Below are 24,662 nucleotides of genomic sequence, written 5' to 3'. Positions count from 1 at the left end.
CTCTGTGCTTTGCCCTACAGACCCAAGGCTTAGTCTGCCTAGGTGTTAAGAAGAAAAGCACCACACCACCGGGAGAGTTTCCCTCGGCCTTATTCTGGTTGTAAAATGTTGATTGTACCCGTGTCAGTCACAGGCTTACACTGCATTAAATTCAGGGTTTATTTTCCTTCTCTGGCAAAGGTCTTTCCAGAAGGAAGCTGGTGTGTGCTAATAGGGAAACAGGAGGTTGTGGATACCCACCTACACAGTGATGCTCAACAGGCTGAAGTCAAACTTTTGAAACAGCCTGTTCTGGGAAGGAGTATTGTCCCCAAATTCCAAGTGTTTGTTCTTGCTCAGGTTAAATGATGAGTCTCAGCCTCCTCTGTAAAATGGGAATACTATTAATTGCTCAGTGTTGAGACCTGAGCCCCTGTCAAGCTTGCCACAAAGACTTAATACCTGCTAACTGAAAAACTGTGAATGTTACCATATTGATTATTAACATTACACCCAGTTCAGAAGAGAACTTTTGGGTGCCAAGTCCAATACTGATTAATTGTTTGTAACAGTGATCCACATTTTATGTAATAGTTCAGTTGCATATTATGATATACATGCAGCAAACTGAAGCGGTTTCTATCCGTATGTACAGTATGCTGCACAAAGATATCAATAGTTTCCTAGGGCTGCCTTGTGCAGAGCACACCTGACTGCTGTAAGCCCTACAAAGCCTTACAGAGATGGGCTTTCTACAGCCCTAGAAGCCAAAGAGTGGCATCAAAATACAATGCTGCTGGGGCCTCCATGGGCTGCTTTCCGGAAAGCGACATCCTGCTTAAGGTCTCTCCACTGGGTTTTGTGTGTGTGTGTGTTTGTGTGTGTGTATGTATGCATGTTTTTTTGTATGTGTATATATGTGTGTGTATGTTTTTCTGTGTGTGTATATGGTGTGTATGTATGTTTTTTGTGTGTTTATATGTGTGTGTGTGTGTGCTGTGTCCGGGAGTGGAGAATGCATGTTACAGTATGCATGTGGAGGTCGGAGAACAGTGCAGAGTCAGTTGTCTCCTTTTACCTTACTGTGAATTCTGAGTACTGAACTCAGGTCTCCTTGTTTGTGCGGAACGCTCCCTTACCCACTGAGCCATCCTACTCGCCTACCTGTTGCTTCTTTAATGGGTCCTGTCTGCAGATGTAATTACATTCCAGGCTCTGGAGATTTGGCCTTCAGCGTATGAACTGGGGATGAGGCACAATTCAGCTAATGGCATAAACACACGGCAATGATCTTGTGTTCCAGCGAGGGGTCATTAATCTAGGCTATCAAATGTTAACCTAGTTTTATGTCTAGTCAAGTCCTTTTCATTCTGCTTGAGTAGCTCTAGAAGAGTGCTGAGGGCCATCCCTGACCCCTCCCCTACTCCGTTGTGTGGTAAGTGATATAAGTTCGCCATGTACCGGAGATACGCACCTTAGGAGTTCAGGCTCTGAGTAAAGCATCTTCCCTTCTTCATCTCACTTAGTCAGCACAGCCACCGGATGCAGCAGGTGCAACCTGAAGGGTGCATTCAGTATGCATGTGGACTGCATGATCTCAACACAGTCACCAAGCAGGGAGTCAAATCAGTGCTTTTTCTCCAGAGCCCAGAGGATAGTGTCCCTGATATTGGGAAATTCTCCACGTGGAGGAAAAAAAATGCCCCAGCTAACTTAAATATCACAAAAGATACAATTCAGGTGTTTCCTGGGAAGCCCGTGACAGCACACGCATTTGTGTTTAAAACCCTCGGGGTTCAATCCCAGCCCTGTGTTTTTCTCAGTGGCCTTTGGGAAGCTCTGTTAGCCTTCTCATGCTGGAATGTAGGGGAACTATGAATGACGGCTGCCTCTAGTAGGCTGTGGTGTGCCCTAAAGCCAACAGAGACTCAGAGTCCTTATCATCGCCTCACAGGCTCCTTGGGCCACCTTCTCTTTGCTGCTGCACCCATCCCTGATCTCTGCACTTCATTTTTCTTGTTGTTATTAGCCCCGTGTTAGATTTCATCTCTGTAATAATAACTGGCTTCTTCGGGAGATTAATGAAATATGTGGTAACTTAATATGCATGATACTGGATTAGTCACAATTTAGTTGTGTCTTGATTTTTTTTCCTTAGATGCTACAAATAGACCGTGAAAAAAAATATGAAAAGAACATCTTTCTTCCTCAAACAAAGAGAAATATCTTGATCTTGAGTCAGTGTTTTCTTTATATATGTACAATATTCTTTTTTTTTTTTAAAAAATAGGTTTTTGTGAGTGGGAATTTATAGGTCAGGATTTGCAGAACAATTTTGTCTTCCAGGAGACCCACCAGACAGATAGCTTGCAAGTCCTGCTTATTTAAAACGCTATGTACAGCACCTGCCACATGAGGGAGCAGTTTATGACTGGTAGCAATAGGTGTGATTGTGTGATGGTGACAAACAGAACCAGAGAAAGAAAAAGGAATTCTGAGAAAGAGAAGTCTCTTGGCCGCAGGCTCTGGGGAAGCAGGGACCTTATTGTCTGTCCTTCTTCATCTGGCTACACACAGGGCCACGTATTCAAACAGCCTGTTCTAGAGACGGCTCCTGGAACCACGATGTGTACTTCCCACCTTGGCCCCAAGTTCTCTCTAAGCATAACACACCAGGTGCTTGCTTACAGGTGTTGCAAATTTCTTCTTCCTCCTCTTTAGGTTTTCTTCCCATAAAGTACTGGTCAAATTAATTATTGGTGGCAAAATAAAAACAAATACAAAAAAACTGTAAATTAACCCATAAAAATATTTTATACCCCTTCTGGTCTGTGTGTATTGGACCATTGCTGTGCTTGTAATTGTCAGACTCTGGGTAAAATCTGCCCAGGGTGAGCATCCTGTCATATTGTAGCTCCCAAACAATTCTGCACACCAGAGGACTAGATGCTGTGCTAAATAGCCCAGCGTGCATTTGACACTCCAGATAAGAGTAAAATATACCCATGGGCATCTTCTCTCACTTCCAGGATATGAAGTCACAGACTCAAATATCAGACGATGCTTGCTTCCAAACTTGACCATGGGCTACACAGCCATGCTCTCTTTCACCTTGGACAAGGGGCATATCGTCACAGCAGAGTTCCTGTGTGCTTCTATAATGCTTGTTTTTCAAGTTTCTTTTATCACCTTCAGCACAGCTTGTTATGGACTGAGAATCAAGAGAATGGTCACTTCTTATAAAACACATATTCACTTAGGTCTTGAGTGGGATGCTGTCAACTGACGTTTGGTTTGTCCCCCTACCTTGCTGTGGCTGGTAAAATACTAGTGAAGATGAACCATTTGCGACCTTAGGCAGTGGAAAGATCACATTTCTGTTCTTGCTTCTCCATCCACACTGAGAACAAGATGCCCCAAGTGAAGCTACGAGGAGCAGAGCTGTTCTACCTTTCCACACTCCTATGATCAGATGAAGAAAGAATTGACGGAAAAAAAATATTATTTGTCAAAAGTTTTTATTCTCTGGAGTTCTTTCAATGGAATACCAAGATCCTCCAGGAACAAATGTTTCAGCAGGTATTGTCTGCAGCCAAGGCTGATTCCTGTTGGGGTTGTTATTTGACAACACTAAAGGCACAGGGTAAGTCTCTAGAACACTGAAAGCCGTGCAAGTGAGACTCATCCAGGAGAGAAGCCGTCATGGAGGCTCCTAGGAAGGACAAGGATAAATGGTGTATTTTTATGACCTTTCAAAGATTAGCCTAGTTGGCTTCTTCCAGCAAGTTCATCTCAGCACTTACACTCATCCCCTCTGTTCTACGAAAGTTCCTCAGAGTTGGTCTTATTGATCCCCTCATATTTGGCACGTTGGAGAAAAATCTTTGATATATATTCATGTGTAAATATACATTTATGAAAATTGTTTAGTTTTAAAATAAGATCTAGCATTTGTTATGAAGTGGCTTTCAGACACGGAGGTCTCAGTGCGGACATTGTCATAACTGAGTGGGCAACTGGAAGAAGTCACGCATGCTGACGGTTTCAAGGCCTGTGATGTAAGCTGAGGGCATGGGACAGGTGCTTTCTTGATTCTCATCTGAAGTTGGTTCTCCCGTGGTCTTGTCGGGTGGGGAGAGGCATGTGGCAAACCCATTTTACAACTGGATATGCTAAGAAGTGGAGAGCCTCACAGATTTCCTCAAAGCACAGAACATGTGAAAGCCATCAGGGACTGTGGCTACCCAGATGGAAATCTTTCACAGACTGAAGCTGAGATTCTGTCTGTAAGAAAACAGCGTGTGCATGCACACACACACACACACACACACACACACACACACACACACACACAAGCATATTACACAGAGCCTCAAAGATTGAACTTGAGTTTTGGCTTCGTAAATCCATAACTGTTTAACATAGGTGAAATATCCCTAAGCCTCAGCTCCCTGGCATAGAATATGAGAATAAACATATGTGATTTATAAAGCAGCTGTAAAAATCACAAAGAAAGTGCACCCCTTAAATTCCCTGGAGCACAGGAGCTGTGCTGTGAAGCCTGCGTTATCTCCCTTTCCTTTCAGCCAAGTCAGAGAAGTCAAGTCAGCCCAAAGTTCAAGTCCAGGCTCTTCTGATTTCTGCTTGAGGCTCTAAACAGTTTAAAAGCTGCCCATGACTTAGTCCTACCATCTGCAACATGGAGATACCAGGATGTCAGTAAAAGCTCCCAGTGCCAGATCTAGGACTGCTGGCCACAGGGGCCACACTATAGGAACTAGAGCCATTGCTCACCTCATGAATAGGTGAACACAGGCAGATAGAAAGTCAGAGGAAAGACCAACAAGCAACCTTGGTATGGCATTTTGAGCCAGCCTTTCCTTAATGGCCAGACTCACGTTAACAGGGACTTAGGCCAGGAATTACAGATGGGATGGGGAGGAACAAATTAACAGGTGGAAGGAGCAGAGTTACACGATAAAATTCCTCCTATTTGATCAAGAAATTGTATGAACCCTAATTTCTAAAAATGTTAATGGGGAGTATTTTGTATTTATCTGCAGTTCTAGAAGATTTATGCCTGTCTTAATGTCTGGAGATGCCCTTCAAATTTTCCATCTGCCCTGGAATAGGTCTAATGTGATAATAAACAGGAAATTGACTGGGCCAGGGGACATGCAGTTCTGTTTTGTACCATAAAGTATAGGAGGCTGCTGATGCCGCATATTAATTAGCTGATCCTTCCTTTCCAAATTAAGAGCTCAGTTTTGTATTACTTGCACGGATGCAGAACTTGGCTCTTTGATTTTGAGTGCGTCGGATCTCATTCACAAAAATATTTTTGGAGCAATTAATTGTTTCTAGGACCTTCTAGGCAAAGGATGAGGTAAAAGCATAAAGTTCATCATGGAAAAGTCTATCTCCATCTAGGAAGCTGACGGGGGGATAAGAATAAAAGTGCTTATAGGAAATTGTTCTTGAAACAGCTCGGCTTTTCCAGAACATCCAGAATGACTTTACCTCACAGTCTTTGGGAATCTATGGGATTTTGCCTCTTTCTGTTTTGGTCAGAATATTAAGTAGGTTTTTTTTTTTTATGTGTTTCTTTGGTTTTTTGTGGCTATCCTAAAATCTTTCGTTAACTTTTTAAATAAATAGTTGTTACATAGTCACCCCGTGACAAGTATTCTTTTAGGTGCAGAAATGTTTATGATCAAATCAAGCATGAACCCAGAAAGTCCATGTTCAATTAAGGCAGAGCAACAGGGAACATGACAAAGCAGAGGTGTGCCGTGTTACATAAGCATGCGATTGCTCCTGATGTTACCCATTGCTGTGAAACTCACATCCCCAAACTCACTGCTACAAAGGTAACAAACAGCTCTTCAATTCTACTGAAATCTGTGGGTCGGGAATTTCAACAAGACAGCACAGGATGCGGTGGCATGTTCCTGTTCTCGAATGTCTGGACTTCATCTAGAAAGACAGGAGTGTCTGCCAGTAACTCAGCTGGAAGGAAATCCACTTCTGGCACACGTGTTCCTGAGCTAGCTAGCCTGCAGCTGGTGAGCGGAAAACCTACATGTCCTTCCCTAGTGTTGTCATACCGGGACAACAGGGCTTTGTATGTGATGGACAAGGCTCCACAAATGACCTAAGCTACAGAAGTTATCTGATATCACAACACTATACATTGGCGGGAAGGAGTCACATTCATGAAGATGAGACACAGGTTCGGAAGAAACACATCCGCACTGAGTAATTTGTGATTACGTTTTATAACCAGCGACCTACTCTGAGTCAAACCCATTACCAGGTAAAGAGCTTTGGATTTGGAGCTAAACAGATCCAAAGCAGGCAGTAGAGTGGTGTGCATTCTGATATTTAACACACATCATTGATGGTGGTGTAGGTCAGTCACTATGCTGGATGCTGTAGGCTGTGAGGTCAGTCCCTCAGGAATCATGGTTGAACAAGATAGTCAGGTGACCGGACCTGGCCATACTAGTCTGACGAGTGCAAGCACACAGATGACTGTGGAAGCATCCGTTGCGTGAAAGAATGTGCTGAGAGAAAGTGAATGCGTGGTATGCTATAGCTCTGCCCGCGTTTGTATAACGAGAGCTGTCCCAGACAGCTGGTACTAGGGTTTGCTGAACTGCATAATCAGAGGCAAGCCCCAGCCAGTGACTTCCCAGCACTCGGCTGGACTGAAGAAGCCTCTCATCACTTTCTGCTCTCGTCCTGTTTGCTCATGGGTTTCGTTGTTTACTTACCCACTACCTGGGCTCCCCACATAGAAGGAAAGGCATGCAACATGTTGTCCTGGTTTTTCGACAGGAAAAAAAAATGTGCTGCTGTTCTGTGCCCAGATAATGCTTCCCTTCAGGGATCTGTGTGTAGCTCACTCTCACCGTTCACACAAGCTGCTGAGATCGTACGCGCTTCTGTTTATAATGACATCCTAAAGCCCTCGCCCCGATCCTCTACTGGATTTTGTTTTCTATCCACATACCTCCTACCACATACGCTGAGAACATGTCACATTTACCCTGGCTGTTGTCTCACCCCCGAGCAGGTAAATTTCATAAAGGCAGAGACCTTTGTTTTCCTTACTGACACACTGTGAGCATAAATATGCCATTTCATGATGGAACTCATTTAAGAGAGCTGGAGTGGGGTCGGTGCTGAGTCACCAAGGGTCCTAGTCAGCAGAGCAGTGATGAAAGTTCAGGCTTTTACCCTTTTTAAAATCCCTAAGAGAGCAAGTACAACTTTTATTTTTTTGAAGAAGTGGACATGAATTGGCTTACGTCTTTGTGTCATGCGAGTTGCCATGGAGAGAACTGGAGAGTTCAGGAACGCATGGGAAGAGGTGGGTGGGAGTCACTTCAGGAGCAGGGGAGATGAGATGTGGGTGGCTTGGATCCAGGTGTGAAAATTAGAGACAAGGAGATTGGAGCAGTTGTCAGCCGACTTGGAGTTTTCAGGACGTGCTGACCTGAGGAACACAGGGTGGACCGAGGAAGAGATAAAAAGGGCTCTGGTGAATTTAATGTAGGGTTGAATTACAGTATATAATTTACTGATAGGAGTAAGGCTGACGCGTGTGTATGTGTGTGTGTTTATGTGTGTATGCATGTGTGCATGTGTGTTAGAGCAGTATACAATGGACTGCATGTGTGTGTGGGGTACATAGTGTACATGCTCTGCATGTGTGTGATGTACAATATTCTCTCTCTCTCTCGCTGTGTGTGTGTGTGTGTGTGTGTGTGTGTGTGTGTGTGTGATACTGGTCTTATTCTCCTCTAAGATTCCAAATATATATTGTACAATTAGCAAAACTAAAGTAAGATCTGGATTCCTGGTCACCTAAAACCACACTGTGTACACACAAATGCACAGCGATTTTAGGTGACCAGAAAGTCCAGCTCTTACATCATCTAAAATCCAGCCGAAGCAACAGTCGGCAGGCTCATTGTCATTCAGAGAGTTCTTCTTGCATTATTCGTGCTTCAATCACAGGAAGCTGTTGCACATGCCCAATACTGTGGAGATGGTGTTGACCCTAGGCTCCTTGCAGGATGGAGGGTGGCTAGCCTTCAGAGTGCTGCTTGCGGGAAATTTTTATTAATTAAATAGCTGGGTATGAATTTACTTAATGGTGTGTGTGCCCATGAGTAGGGAAATGTCCGCAGACTGACTATGCATATGGTAAACTGTACACATTTCAATTTATAATTGAAAGAAATGTCAAAATCATCATTTCAAATCCCCTGCTGTATTTAGAAGCAGGAAACTCCATGAGGAGTGAAAGGTGGGGATATGTAGGCTGTGATGTCCCATCTTGCTGAAGAGGAGGACTTGAGCTAAGAGCGACTTGAGCCTTAGTCACTGACTTTATTGCTGTCATTTTGCTTCATGACCCTGTAAGCATCATGAGATGCCTTGTCCCTTGTCGTATTTAATCAGTTAAAGAGACAAGTGGCAATTACCTGGAATCTGCACCTCTCTAGGTCTCAATGGTTTGGATAATATTTTGGTCAGTGTTCCGTTGCTATGAAGAGACACCATGATCGAGGCAACACATGTAGCAGAAAAGCAGTTAATTGGAGGCTTGCTTACAGTTTCAGAGGGTTAGTCCATGATCATCATGGTGGGGAGCATGCAGGATGTAGGCATAATGCCACTGTAGGAACTAAGAGCTTTACATGGAATCCACATGCAAATAGGCAGGCAGAGAGAGACGGGGTGGGGAAAAGAGGATCTGATGAAAGCCCACTCCAGAAACACTCTTCCCCCAGTGAAGTCACACCTACTCTAACAAGTCCACACTTCTCAATCTTCCTAATCTTTCTCAAACAGTTCCCCTCTTTCGTAACTAAGTGTTCAAATAAATGAGCCTATAAGGTCATTCTTGTTAAACTTCCACAGATGTGGCTAGCTTCCTTCCAGCACAGGGTTTCATTACAGGAAGGCTTAGTGTTTCTGGTTCTGTACACACACAGTTCAGCTAACATTGAGAAGGCAGGAGGCCTTCCCAAGGGCACACCATGTTTCTTTGGATTTCAGTTTATAGATATAGCAAAAAGAGATAGAAGTAAATAGAGGAGGCAAAAAAATGGACACAAGAAAATCTGATGATGAGGAAAAATCAATCAGCCTTAATCCGAAAAAAAGAGCCAACTTCAATTTTAATTGATTTCAAATAAAATGCTTCTATCTGTATTCATGAGATGCCTTACATAATGGAAAGTTATGCTTGCATTAGATAGTAGGAAAAGTGGCCCTCTGCAGTTCTGTCTCCTACATCTTGTATCAATCATCCCCACTTAGGACATCGAAATCAAGTTTCTACAAGTGAAAATGTGTTACATCATTGCATCAATGCATCCAATCACACCTTAGCAAGGTTGTGCTTCAGATGCCCCAAAGGCGGCCATTTCCCATGAGACAAAGGATAAAGTCCAAAGCCTAGCTCTCACCTACCTAAGGATGAGTCTTTTCTCATGACCATGACAGAATACCTGACCATAAGCAACCTGAGAAATGAACGGTTTATTGAAGAGGATACAGGTCTTCATGTAGAAGATACAGTGGGGGGAGCAGATCTGGAAGCAATCCTGGCTTACAGCTATTTTTCTACTTTATTCCATTGGGACCTCCAAACCATTGGGTTGTATCATCCATACACATCATGTTGTCTTTCTTAGGTAATCCTCTCTGAAAACACCTCTACAGATGAGCACAGAAGGGTCTCCGAGAGACCCTGCATCCAAAGACGCTGACTATGAAGGACACACTCCTCACTCCAACTTTTGTCTACTAGTCTCCACCCATCTGCTCCCCATCCCCATCCATGCTTCCCCACCCCAGATACCAACTTGTTTCTCTATCTTTCCCCTTTGCTTACACTCTGCCCTTGCCCTTGAAAGGCTCCCCTTGTTTGGTTTCCTAAGAACACGGCGGCGACTCATCTTTCCAAATTCAGCTGAGCATTGTCTTCTGCAGAAGTCTCTTCTGACCTCTCCCGCCCTAGATGAACTGTCTGGTTTACTCCTTTGTAAATTCTTACACTGAGCCTTACACAGGCTTCTCTTCTTCCCCATAGAAACAGCATGGCAATTCTTTCTTTAAGTTTCAATCCCCCCAACACAGACTAAAACTTACTTGAAACCATAATATATGTATTTCAGCTTTGTAGCCCTATACTTAACACAATATTGTCATTCATTCATTTTATGAAAAATGGCAAATCTCTTTCAAGTCCCTAGCTCCTTGTCCTGCACTAGTCGACATTGTAGAGGCAAGGTGGGTAGAGTAGTAGAGGGCATTTTGGATTTTTGATTGTTATTGTTTTTCTCAAATCTGCCTTTTATCTGTTTATTTTTTCATTCTCAGTATTTTAAAGATTATGAATATCAGCCTTCCTTGCAAGAATGTGTTATGAGTAGAGAATGCCAGTCATGTGAGTGGTTGGAATATAGATAGAAGTGATGTGTGCACCTCCTGAGTCATTATTTTAAAGGAGAGGGGACCCCTTCCTTCCCTCCCCACTTCATGTGGCTTGAATATAATCACAATGGTATGGGACAGAGCTGCTGCTAAGGGTCATGAGATGGGAATTTTAGTTTGAGGATGGTGAAGGAGCTACAACCCTCATGCCTTCCAGCCATTTCTTCAGTGCTTCTAAACCTATACGAGGAAGAGAAATTGCCATGAAGCTTGTTTAAAGTATGCACTCGAGTTCCTCTTTGTTACAGCAGCCTATGCTATAATTGCCTATGTAAGCATCACCCAAATCAGACCTTGAATTCATCAAATACAGACAGGGAACACACGAATAAGTGTGCATGTGAGTAAATAAACAGCTCAAAGCCTAGCAAGAACTAATTAGAAAAAAATAAGAAGTAATTTGTCACAAGAGGCAGAGCGAGCATTGGCTGCTATTACTTAAGTGACATGACACCAAGAGCTGTGGATTGAGTTCTCTGTTTACTCTTCCTTCTGCTGTTCCCACTACACACAAATCATGAAGACTCTTTACATGCTCCTCCACCCATGGCCTTATTTGTTCTGGGGTAGGGTTTTCCCAAGCAGTCACTTTCATCCATATCCTTATTACCTGTTCTCTTAACCATGGCACTGGAGAGTGAGCTAGCCACTCCACCCTGCAGGCTTCCCCAGAACTGTTGCCATGGCAATCTTCCCCTGGCATAGTCCTGATCAAAACCTTCAAGGGCTCCCTATTGATTTCCGGTAAAAGGCCAGCCTCTTTAAATTAGCTCTGTGCTTTGGACTACCCCACCTTCCCAGCCTCGCCTCCCACTCTGTCCTCACTCATGCTGTTCCTCTGTCCTGCAACACACTTGCATTTCTGTTCTCTAGACTTGTTTTCAAGACAATCTCTTTACTTAGAATGACTTCAGCCACCCTCATTGCCACTTGGGACTGGCAAAACTGTTTCGTTTTTTTCAAAACAACAAAGCCCATTTTATTGTTTTCTTTTATGTTGTATGAGTCTTTTAATTTTTAAGCTTCTGGACCAAAAGATCCCCATCCTTTCTAGGATAGCCTTCATCTTTGGCATTCCCCAAATACCTTTTAGCACAGATAAATCAGGGTCTCATGCATGGTAGCGTGGTGAGATGACGGTATTATCAATATTAACACTATCAGGGGCTGGAGAGATGGCTCAGCGTTTAAGAGCACTGACTGCTCTTCCAGAGGACCCGGGTTCAATTCCCAGCACCCACATGGCAGCTCACAACTGTCTGAAAATGCAGTTCCACGAGATCTGACACCTTCACACCAATACACATAAAATAAAGTTAAATAAATCATTTAAAAAATTAAAAAAATATCAACACTATCAGCCATAATCACTTAGCCATTGTAGAGTGCTTATGAGATGTCTGGTCCTATCCCAAGTGCATTATGTGCACTAAAACATATCAGCTCACAGTAATTCTGTAGGTCTAGCACCACTTGGGAAATCATGAAGGCAGCAACCAGAGTAATTAAGTCATCTGTTTGGGGTTACCTGCTGGAATTTTGAAACCTGGGCATTTAACTTAATGCATGAACATCCTCAAGCCATTTCATCTTACCCAGGCTTAGTGTTGGCATCTCCCAACAGTTGTATTGAGAATTTTTGCATGGCATGGTATATGGGAAGTGTCCATTCCAATTGGTACACAGTAGTTGCTTAACTCATGCTAGATCCTTCTCTTCAGAGCTGCATCTCTTGTGTCTTACGTTTCTCTGGAGAGGGTGCATGCTTACAAATATCTAGTAATATGCTGAAAATAATATCTAGTGTCGGACACAAAAGGACAGGTCATAGTCTGCTCAGTACTTCTCAAGAGCAAGTCTCGCAGCATAGCTGACTGGGACATAGGGTACAGAAGTCCGTTGGCATTGATTTCTTCACTAATATATTAGTAATAGCTATAGTGCGTGCTAACAAAAGACATTTTCAATTCATTCACATGCTTCTCTTGAAACCGGACATGACCAGGGATTGAAATTTTGTCCTTTGTATGTGAACAAAAGACATGGGCAGTGTCTCTTCTTCCCATTGCTCCTTTTTGTAACTAGGGATGGAGATGAGATAGTTAGTGCTTAATAGACCATGCAGAGAGACAAGTACCCCAAAGATGGCATAGTGCTAGGTGCCATAGGAAGGAGTCTGTCCACAGTCACATACATGAAGAGAGAGATTGGCTTTGATTCATTTAAATTTTGGTGTCTAAACTTGTGTTACAGACACTAAATTGCACCCTGACTAGTACTGTCACAGGATCTCAGGGGAACGTCACTGCATTGCTTGCTGGGTGACCTTGAAGAAAGCACATCAGCAATGCCACCTATGCTATAAGGTTGAAATGAAGAGTAATGAGACAATATGTATTTAATGCATGGTTTTGTCACATGTTAGGAGTGGAATACATTTAAGCACTTTATTATTATTATTATTATTATTATTATTATTATTATTATTATTATTATTAAAGTCAGCCCCGATTGCAGCTTTCCAGATGCCCCTATGTCTGGCTGGGGTGCTGATTTCTGCTCCTGAAATAGCTGGTGCGATGATCTCATCCTCCCATGTTTACTGAAGCCTCTGCACAAATCCGTTTCTCTCCAGTCCCTCCTGCTGATGTCATCCTTGCCCTCCCTCCTTTGGCTTTGTGCTAAAGCACAGCATGGCTCATCTCATCCCAGAAGGAAAGCAGGGAGGAAAGTCACACCCCACTGTCACCATGACACATTTTAAAATGGCCAATGGACTGCATGCTTTATGCCCAGGGAGGATGCATTTTTACAGAGCTTTCCCCAGAGCCTGGAACCTCTGTGAGCACTCCACAACTCGTGTAATCCCCAGGTACACCTTTTTGGTCATGGACACAATTGCCCACATGCTGAAACTGAATATGAGAATGTGAAATGATTACCCCAGGGCCACACAGCTGGACAGTGATGCAAGGAACTTAAGAGAGCCGTGCCTTCTCCCAGACTGGCTTGCCGTTTGAGAGTAAGAGCACCAATATGCACAATTTGGACTACTTTTGGAACTTAGGGGAAACCCTTCTTTGGAAAATGGTTTTGTTCCCTGTTGTGTGCCTTTAAGCAATGAAACTCCAAGAGATCCCTCTCCCAGTGAGAGCTGAGTATGAAGGAACCCGAAGAAAACAGCCCCCAGGCTCTCCCGCTGCTGCTCACAGCCTCAGCTTCCAAGCGGCATTCTCTCCACCTCTCCAGGTTATGTATGAGTTTAAAAAAGAGAGACACCCCCGGTTCTATGAATGGAGATCGAATAATAATACAAGCAACAATAATAACAACAAATAGCCTATGAGAGCTGCTGTTCATTAGACTGAGCCGATGAGAGAAGGTGCCAAGTGTCCCATGATCAGAAAGCTCTTGCCACAGGAGACCAGGGGATGGTCTCAGGCCTGCAGCAGAGAAAAGTAAGAAGACACCATCAGGGCTCAGAGAGATTGATCACACAGGCAAGCTGTTATCCTCATGTACCTAAATTCCACCCTAGCATCTTAGTTATGATATTTGCCTTATATTGGATTTTATTTGGCATCTTTTGAGAACACAAAAATCACTGTTTGTAGAAACAAAAGATCTGAAAAGCACGAAGGTGCACAGACATAGAAGAGACCCCAGCAGGGCAGGAAAGTCCTTGGCCCTAAGTCCTGCTCCCCTCTAGTGAGTTCTTGGACAGATTGTCGTACCTCTCAGAATCTCATGCAAATGAGAAGCCAGCTCTCCCTTTAGAGGCATGATGTCATTGTTCTTATATCACCTTCAGAATTCTCAGAGAAGAACTAGCTCTCATCCTCTTTTCTGGCAGGAAACATAAAAAGAAAACCCCAACATTCTTAAGTTATGCAGTAAGGGCATACGTAAACCAGCGTTTCTCAGAATAATTTCTGGATTAAGAAGTGCTTGCTGGACCAGTGTGTAAAATGTTTGTGTCATCCTGACGAGCTGACTTAAGATCTGCAGAACACAGGTAAAACTGGATGCAGTGGATTCTGTCTGTAGTTCCAGGACTCTTACAGCGTGAGAGGCAACTTATAGGCCAGCTAGGCTAACATGCACAGCAGAGAACAAGAGATCCTGTCTCAAAGAAGGTAAAGGTAAGACCAACACTCAAGGCTGTCTTCTGTACTTCTTACACACTTGGTGGCACATATGCACCCTTACTCATACAGGCAAACAATGCATGTGTGCGTGTACACACACGCATACACACATCATGCATAGACATATACAAACACATATCATATACATAAATCATGCACATATTCATTGCACACACATCTCTTACTGGCAGAGAGCATTTTTAAAATGTGCTTGTTGGCAATATAAATCTTAGATCTCAATTTATAACAAATATATGTGAATTTATCTGTACTATCTGTACCTTGTAGGGGAGCATATTGGGATGGTTTGGTTAAACTATTTCATCAATATGACTGTTGTCTTAGTTAGAGTTACTATGGCTGTGATGAAGCATGATGAGCAAAGTAACTTGGGGAGGAAAGGGTTTATTTGGCTCATACTTCACATCACTGTTCATCATCAAAGGAAGTCAGGTCAAGAACTCAAGTAGAACAGAAGCCTGGATTTAGGAGCTGATCCAGAAGCATGGAGGAGTAATACTAGCTTGCTTTTGTTGACTTGCTAAGTCTGCTTTCTTATAGACTCCAGGACCATTGGTCCAAGGATGACACAACCTACAATGGCCTGGTCCCTGTATCTGTAATCACTAATTAAGAAAATGTCCTACAGCTGGATCTTTTAGAGGCTTTTCTCAGTTGATGCTCCCTCCTTTCAGATCACTCTGCTATGTCAACTTGACAGACAACTGCATTTGGAGTTATCCAGATGGCACAACTCTGGGCTGTCTGTGGAGTTTTTTTTTTTTAACCAGAGAAGTTTAACTGGGAAGAGAAGACCCACCCTGAATGTGGAAAGTGTCATCCCAAAGACTGATGGTCCCAGAGGACTTGAAGGAAGAAAACAGTAGTACCAGGTGTGCAGCAGCATTCTCTGTCTCTGCTTCCCGATTGCAGACCCAATGTGACCCCACACTCCCACACTCCCCTGCCTCACACTCCCACTGCCACACCTTGTCCTCCCCCTCCAAGATGGGCTGGACTCTCCAGGTCTGAATCACAATAAGCCTGTCCTTCCCCACATTGCTTTTGTGCTGCCTTCTGTCACAGCAGTAGGAAATCTAATAGACCTGCAGAGGGAGGAACCTTCTGACTTAGGTGGTGCCTTAGTTAGGGTTTTTATTACTGTGAAGGGACCCTATGATCACAGCAACTCTGACAAAGAAAACATTTAATTGGGGTGGCTCATTTAGTTTCAGAGGTTTAGTCTGCCACCATCAGGAAGAGAGGCATGGGGGTGTGCAGGTAGAAATGGTATTGGAAGCTAAGCGTCCTACATCCTGCAGGCAACAGGAAGGCAACCGACACTGGGTTCTATCCTGAGCATAGGAAACCTCAATGCCCTCCCGCACAGTGACAAACTTCCTCCAACAAGGCCATACCCAATCCAACAAAACCACACCTTCTAATCCACTCCCAATGAGGTTGTAGGAGCCAATTGTATTTACACTGCCACAGGTTAAAATAGTTTACACTCTTACAAATTCCACAAATGGCTGAATATGTAAACCACCCAATATCAGCAAGGAATCAGAGTGACTAGATTTACCACAGGCATTCAGCAGTGGTTTGAAGTAGTATAAAGGCTGTGGAAAATTGAAAGTGTCTACTAGGCCTGTTTCTATTTCTGTCTCTCTGTCTCTGTCTGTCTCTCTGTCTCTCTCTGTCTCTGTCTCTCTCTCTCTCACACACACATACACACACACACACACACACACACGCGCGCGCGCACGCATTTGTCCTCTGATCCCATAATCCCACCACAGGGACCATAATGAAGACAAGAGAATGTATAAGTTAGCAGCAAGACATAGAAAAAATGATAATAATTCCAAACTGCAAATTGCACAAATCTCTATCAATGAGCAAATTGAACTGTATCCACATAAATACAATATTTTCTCAGTCTTGGGGAAAAGGCCAGTGGGATCTGTAGGTGTCTCACAGTGCAACCCTGGGTGTTGTCTAGCCGACCCTCTTCCAGGGTCATCTGAGTGAATGAGCGTGCACACATATTTCTATAGTGTAAGGACCTGGCAGCTCCTGAGGGACAGGAGTGAAGATAAAGAAAACTGTGATGCAAATCTTCCATATTCACAGCAGCACAAACAAATTCTCTCAGGAACAGATTATTTTAATGTGTCAGCTCTCGTCATAACCAATAATAAAGCTTCCACTGAGCCACTCGTTAACAATGAGGTGGGTAGAATATTTCACACATAATCTCTCTTTAGCCCAGGTTGGCCTCAGACTCAAGATCTTCTCATTTCATGCAGCTGAACACAAGAATTTCACATCAGTCTCTCTCCATACGTGGTACAACATAACTTTGAAAGAATGGGAAAATAATTCTTTCCCCTCTCAGCACCAGTCCTGGCCTAAAACCCTGCTGTAATTAAGTTGCTTCTAGTCGCCTGAACCCCAGAACAGGGTCCCTCAGGAGGTGAGGAAGGCAGCTGTCCCGTGGCTGATGGCTCTATCCCAGGGCTGCTGCTGAAGAAGCTCTCTGACCCGGGCCTCCTTAGCCGCAGCTGGTAACACTCCGTCACTCTAACAGCCTCGTTAAAAGAGGCTGAGGGCTGAAATGACCCCAGGTCTAGAAAGCTGGGAAAAGATAGATGCTTCTCATTTTAAAGCTCAGCAAAATGGGTTTGAAAGAAGCCCTAAAGAGCTTTACAAGGAAACTCTGTCAAGAATCATCACAAACATCCATCTCTGGAATGGCCCCATCAGCAAGATTTTTTTTTATATATATACAAAATCAGATCAACAAAGAATCCTTGCTTGGCAAGAAAATGTCCAGGAAGCCTTAAGAGCAGTTCCCATTGCAGGCATCCATCCTCAAATCTCACTAGAAGTTCTGTTTACTAGGGCATCCAGCCTTTACTACTGGCAAGGGAGCCTTTTTTTTTTTTGCTCAGTATTTATATTTACGTTTTGCTCAACAGCAGGCTACATGTATGATGGTAGTGATGATGGTTCATAAAGACAATATGACCACGTGATATACACGCAATACTTTGTGTAAGTAAACTCTGCAGTGTTGGAATAACGGTGACGTTGCCCAATGATGAGGCCATCTAGCAAAGCATTTCTCAGAATACACTTCCATGATTAAGCAATACGGAACTTCTGCTAGAACGTACTGAAGTTTTTTCTCTGCTCCACGCCACAAACTTCCCACAACTCAGTGAGGTGAGTAGGATTAGTATCACATCGTCATAGCCAAGCAAACAGGCTTACTAGGATAACTAACTTACACAAAACCATATTGCCAGTGACAGGGAGGGCCGGTTCAATCATCCCGTAGCTAGGCAAGACCACACCACGTGACCTCCTAATATCCACCTGGGACTGTGGCAATATTTAGAAAGCTTGTCTTCCTCGTGAATACAATGTCTGTTGACACTGACACTTCTTCACAGAAATCAATGTTTTTCCTGTACCCCATAAGCCCATGGAGGGTCTGTTCGTCACCTTACATCCTTGTCTTCTCTTAAGTCTCTGCTTTTACATAGAAAACACGAATAGGTTTTGCTTCCTAGAATCTAACCATCTGGGCTTTCTCCAGGATTGAGAGGATCTGTGTGGTGGAGAATTCTAGTGTTAAGACTGGGACAACCATAGGAAACAAGGCGTTGGTCACCCTAGTATTCGGTATGTGCTATATACACTGTTTAGTTGTCTTTACAAGGTATGTTCTTAACAAGGAACAGTCAAAACTATTGTATATGTGTTTGTTTATTTGCTTTTACTCCTGAGGATTGAACTTGAGACCCAGTGCCTGCTAGGCAAGTCCTCTACCATTTTAGCCATTTTGAGGCTAAATTTCACTAAGGTGATGAGGCCAGCCTTCAGTCTGTGATCCACCAGCCTGGTCTCCTGAGCAACTGGGTTTACAGGCCTCTGCCACCACTCCTGACCAGTTCGAACTTGCTTTTCAAGTGTAGAAAACTACCCGACTCAGCCAGCTTAGTCAAGGGAGAGAAAGCAAGGGCTCATGAATCCAAAGCCTAGGTGGTCCAGATAATCTAGGGCAGTGGTCCTCAACCTTCTGAAAGTTGAAACCTTTTAATACAGTTTCTCACTTTGTGTTGACCCCTCCAACCATAAAATTATTTTCATTGCTACTTCATAGCTGTAATGTTGTTACTGCTATGAATTGAATTGTAAAGATCTGTGTTTCCCAGTGATCTTAGACAACCCCTGGGAAAGGGTCATTCTTGAACCGCAGGCTGAGAACCACTGGTTTAGGGTCTAAGCACAGTTGTCTCTTCTTATCTTTTGAACTCATTCACACCTCTGGAATTTGCCTGGAGAAAACCTCCCTGTCTTTCAAGGCTGTTTCTTTTGAAGCATTGTAGGAGACAAAACTTCCATCTCAATGGACTGTCTTCTGTGTTACCCGTCTCCCTGACATAGTCTTTCATAAGAACAGTGGTCATTCTCTAAGGAATGCATTGTATACACGGCTGTCCCCCTCTTCACACAGTAAGTCCTGGACACCAGGAACCATGTTCCGGTTGTCTCCGTCTCTATCCCTGTCACCTTGTCCTCCTTGGAGCACTTGGCATTTGTTGAATGGGTAGCAGTTGTCTGATTTGTGGGAGAAATGGCTCACTGTCGCACAGCGCACAGCTTGCTCTCCTTCATCTCGGGCACAGGATTTCAGTTTCATTCAGTGTGGCAATGCGCCCAGCTAGGAAGCAGCATTTCCCAGCTGTCCACGAGGCGCAGGGAGGCCAGGAGACTAACTTACAGCCAAAGAGTTTGAACTGGAAGTGTCACGGGGAACTTCTTGGAAAGTTGTGTCTGGGAGCCAAGCCAGGAGGGAGCAGCAGCCGATTCTCCTGCTGTCTGCTTGGAATGGGAACTCCATGTTGGACCTCGGCAGAGTTTCTGAGTTATGATTCATTTGGAGGATGGAAGCCATTCAGCGAGGCAGACCAATCAGCTAGACAAGCAGTTGGCTCCCTGAGGCAAGTGTAAAGCTGCAGTTACAGCCTCGGTGTCTGTTCCCCACATCATCTATGTGAGAAATAAACTCCCTCGACTGAATTATTGTTGGTTTGTGTTTTTGTGTTGTATGTGCTACAGACAGCTGGCTTTCTTTTAGTTGATAGCTATTGCGTGCTTGAGGAAGGAAGTTGCTTAAATGGTGAGGATCCGGCTAGCCTTCCTGCTAACTGGCCTTGAAATTGAAGCTGCTTTGTTCATTTTCTAGACCGACAAACCTTTCAGGTTCTAGTTGAGTCATGACGGCAAGGTACATCTTATTAACAAAACCCAGTGCAATGAGTGTGTGTCCACTGTGTACCTTCCAATATAAAGATTACTGGAAAGTCTGTTGGAAAAAAAGTGGAGACATAGTCTCCAGCGCAGGTTAATAGCAGCTCTCACTCACAGGACACAGGGGAAGCCTCTTCCCTTAGAGCAACACAAGTCTGCCTATGTCTAGACCAAGGCATGTGCTGCCTGGCTTGGACTAGGTAGCAACTGATACTGTGTTTCAGTAGCAAGGTGATAAAAATGAGAGATTTGAGAGAAAACTCTCAAAATACCCCTCTTCAAGCAAATAATTTATGCTCTGCCCATGTGAATGATATGTAAAATGTTTCCTGCTTTCAAGAAAAGAAAGGATGCTGGGTCATCTGTACAACTTTATGAAAGTCATAGGATTCTCAAGACTGAATATTCTCAGGACCCAAGTCTATCCCAAGCCTCCCAATTCCACTCCTTATCATAGCCAAACGTTTATGTAAGAAACCTGGCAAAAATACATAGTTTTCTAGGAAACTCTCAGGTTTTTGTTGTTATTTTGGTTTTGTGTTGTTTTTGCTTTTTTTTTCTTTTCTCTTCTTTGAACAGAGGTGGGAGCATCCTGATACACAGCTCTGCTTCCTAAACAGCTTGAATCAGAGAGTTCATCACCATGTCTATCTGGAAAACAAGTTTTTGAAATAAAGAGATCCCAGGTCCTGTTTTCTGCAGAATCTTTCCCTTGATCATAGGAGATAATATTTTCCTTTAAAACTACGTTGGAAAGAGTCAGCCTTTCTTGGGAGTTTTATACTAGCAACTAATTATTTTAAGTTTATTTTTCTCAGTGTTTGAAGACCACAATGCTATCAAAAGCAGTCAATCTATATCAAACTTTTCATAGTTACTCTTGTCTCCACATTGAACATGGGGCAGCCATTTGACCTCCAAGGTCTTGCTAGAATTCGGCTTGGACCACTGTCCAATTTATGGTGAGACTTAGTAATAGTGACATCATTTCATGTATGGTTGGGGTATAATTAATTAGCAAAAGTAGCAGAGTTTTTCTTGGCTTTAGACTAGTGGGAAATTCAACTGAAAAACCTCCGCTGGAAATCCTGTTTCCTTAGATAACTTTTGGACCAATTTTCTTATCTAGGATTCCCTAGAAAACAGACTGAGGCTAAACTCAATTGGATAGTGCTAGCCCAGGAAAGAAAGAGAGATGCAGAGAGAAAAGTAAGGTGAGTGCATGCTGGGTATATCTTCTTGAGAATGTAAGGCTGCAGGGCCTGAGAACAAGGGATGTCCCTAGAAAGACTTTATAGATTCGATCCACCAAAGTAAAGAACAAGCACATATTTTTTGCAAGCTTCTTATTTCATGTCTCAAAATCCATACCATAAAGGAACGAACACATTTGATTTTTTAATTAGTATTTTTAGACTCCCAAAGGCATCCATTAGGGAAAGTAGGGTCTGGATGTCTCTCTTGGCTGGGGCCTGCATATTGCACAGCTTCAGTCACCCCCAAGGGAAGACCTGATGAAAGGTTTAAAAAGAGGCCAAGACCATGATATTATTAGGACATGGAATTAGGTTCAGAGTGGTTCTAAGCCATAGAGGGCATTAGCTAGGATGAGCCTGGACAATGGAATGGCCACAGGGTCTTCCTCGTATCACACAGACAAGGCTAGGATCCTGATGAGACAGATGCCCATCTTCTCCTTCTCAAGCCCCACTCCCATTTTTGAGATAAACACTACAATCAAAAGCAAACTGGAGAGTAAAGGGTTTATTTAGCTTACAAGTACCAATCACAGTCCATTATTGAGGGAAGTCAGGACAGAAGTCAAGAAGCAGAGGTAGGAATCATGGACGATATCTGCTTAGGAGTTTGTATCTAAGCTCACATTCAGTTTCCATTTTTATACCTCACAGGACCACTTGCCTAGGGGCAGTGCCATCCCCAGTGGACGGGACCTTCCTGCAGCAGTCAATCTTCAAGAAAATGTCTCCCGATATGCCCCCAGGACAAGAATGATAGAGGAGTCACTCCTTGATGCTCCATCCTTCCAGGTGATTTGAGTTGGTGCTAAGTTGGCAGAAAACTAGCCAGCACAGGGCAGTGTTAACTTGCAGGACTTCTGCTTTCTGTTCTATTTGGGTTTAGCCAAGATAAGATGCCAGCAGTGGAACAGAAAACAGAGGAAGGATTTTTCCTACATTTTCTCCTCTGACTCTGCCTGTGACGAACTTAAAGCTGACTGCATTCTTCTGGGTCTTTCTCCTGTGACCCCACCAACTATGGCTTTTTTAAAAATTCTGCATACCTCAGGTTAGTAACAGCTACCTGTTGCTAGTTCCTTTACTCAGAACAGGTCTCTATAAGTGTGCTGAAGGAAGCGTTAATTTTCCTTCAAAATCCCACTTGAGAACCTTCTCTTTCCTGTAAGGACTACCTTTTCCTTTTCATGTCTTTCTGTTTTTTAAAAACTAAAACAAAAAAAAATCAATTCTCATTTGCTTATCTAATTTTTAAATGTTCTTTGTAAATATTCTATGGTATAAAGCACTACAGGCTTTCTTTCCCTTCCACTAGTAATGCTTTCTTATACATCAAGTTCCCTATCTTTGGTATGCTGTGTTCTCTTCTTGATGGCATTTCTTTCTTCTGCACTGGGCTTGCTTACTCATGGTGTCGTTCCTTTCCATCTGGCCACCACACGTGCTACTGTCTGCAGATGTTCTATTTCCTCTAAAGCTGTGGGCTGATTTGTTCGCCTTTCTCCTGTGCTGTGTACTTGAATCTGGTCAATTTTCCCTTTAAGGTACTGTCATAGTTTCAGCTGTCAACTTGATGCACTCGGGAAGAGGGACCCCCAGTTGAAAAATTGTCTCTCTCAGATGGACTTGTGGGCATGTCTGAGGGACATTATCTTGATTTCTAATTGATGTGAGAGGGGCCAGCCTACTGTGGGTGGTACCTCCCTGGGCATGTGGTTCTATAGCATACAAGAAAGGTAGCTGAACAAGTCAGAACAAGCAAGCCTGTAAGCAGCATTCCTTCATGGTCTCTGCTTCAGTTTCTGCCTCTAACTTCCTGCCTTACCTTCCCTCAGTGATGGATTATAACATGCAAGCCAGATAAACTCCACCATGTTGCTTTGGGTCAATGTTCTATCTATCACAGCAACAAAAACTAAGACAGGAACACAGTGTGGGGAAATGGGTGTTTGGTTGTCTGTTTTCAAAAACAGAATGCCTGAAATTATACATGTGGATGTTCTCTCTCTCTCTCTCTCTCTCTCTCTCTCTCTCTCTCTCTCTCTCACACACACACACACACACACACAATTTATACACTACAGCTCAATTACTGCCTATTTTTCATTAAATCTTAGTCTCTCTATCCTCTTTCCACTCTCTCATTGGCATATACATCACCTAGTTCTAAAGATTTGGAGGTGAAATCCTGGGACTTGAAGGATGTCTCCAAATCACAGATGTGTAGCTGCTTGTCGATCATTCCGTCTTCTGATAAGGACATCTGCAGCTAAGCTGAGTATTAGTTTATGAGAACTGTTATAACAGATAACACAAATTGCAAGTATACAGAGAAATGCAAATTTATCTTTTTATACTCCGGGATCTAAAATCGCAAGGCAACATGCCTTCTAGAAGTCCTAGGGATTGTGCGGTGTTGAATAGTGCTCTTATCTCCCCAATGGCAAACCTCTAATGTGACTTAACTTAGAAATAGGATATTGAAGATGTAATTAAGACAACGTCATGTTAGGCTGGGCAGGCCTTAACTCCAATGACTGATTTCCACACAAGAGGCAGGAGAGTCAGAGACACAGAGAGGATAGCTGGGTGAAGCTGAAGACATGGATTGGAGTATCATAGCTGCAAGCTGAGGAATGCCAAGAATGGCTACTGACCACTAGAAAGAGGCAAAGCAGAATTCGTGGAAGTATGAGGGCCCCAATAATACTCTTGAACTTAGAATTTAAGCTTACTAACCTGGGAGAAAAAACATTGTGATACTTTGTTATGGCAGGCCTTGTACACAATTGTAGAGTGAATCCATTCCATACATTGCTTATTATGTATATAATAAAGAGAAACAAAAATATTTGTCATTATTTATAATGATAAATAATTAGAGCTGGCAGGTTGATGTCAGACTCCTCAATGGAAACCTGAGTCTTCATCAAATTCCATCTTCTATAGGCATCCCCCTTTTTTGGTTATATCCCCAAAGCACTTTAGTCTTTGTTCCTTCAGACTCTGACCTTGACATTGTAAAGACTCTGTGTTTACACTGGACCAGCCCAGGTTATCAATGGTTTTCTCTCTTTTATAAATTTTTAAGTTAATCACATATACAATGACCTTCTGTCAAGGAAGGCACCACACAGGTTTTTTGGATTAGAACATGGAAATTGGGGGTGAGTGCAGGACTGATAAGGAAATACTTAGCCATACTAAAAACTTGGTTGGCTCACTGAAGCTCAAGATGTATCAATGCCCTATAGCAAATCAGTCAACCCAACAATAAAATTGTACGAAAAGTGTCAAAAGGCTCCAAAGGATAGGATACTGTGATTGTTGCACTACACAAAACAGAGGTTCATAAGTCCTTTTTCACTAAAGGAATTTATCTTAGTTGGGGTTCCTACTGCTATAAAAGACCAATGCAACTTTTATAAAGGAAAACATT

The 24,662-nt window shown here is 43.1% G+C and overlaps 1 protein-coding gene across 1 annotated transcript in view; it reads right to left on the bottom strand.

The window, feature by feature from the left end:
• Positions 1 to 7,353: 7,353 nt before the first annotated feature.
• The window catches only part of Dnaaf11 (dynein axonemal assembly factor 11), a 159,737-nt gene continuing 142,428 nt past the window's right edge, over positions 7,354 to 24,662 (bottom strand). The window contains exon 12 of the mRNA XM_050144866.1: positions 7,354 to 7,480. Coding sequence (XP_050000823.1) covers positions 7,366 to 7,480 — 115 coding nt within the window. The 3' untranslated portion in view covers positions 7,354 to 7,365. The remainder of the gene's footprint in view (positions 7,481 to 24,662) is intronic.

The sequence above is a fragment of the Alexandromys fortis genome, unplaced genomic scaffold (genome assembly GCF_014885135.2).
Source record: "Alexandromys fortis isolate MF-2015 unplaced genomic scaffold, M_Fortis_MF-2015_v1.1 scaffold_2_1_26212458, whole genome shotgun sequence".
Lineage (NCBI taxonomy): Eukaryota > Metazoa > Chordata > Mammalia > Rodentia > Cricetidae > Alexandromys > Alexandromys fortis.
The sequence above is the reverse complement of the archived record's forward strand: the minus strand, read 5'-3'. Positions and strand labels throughout refer to the sequence as shown.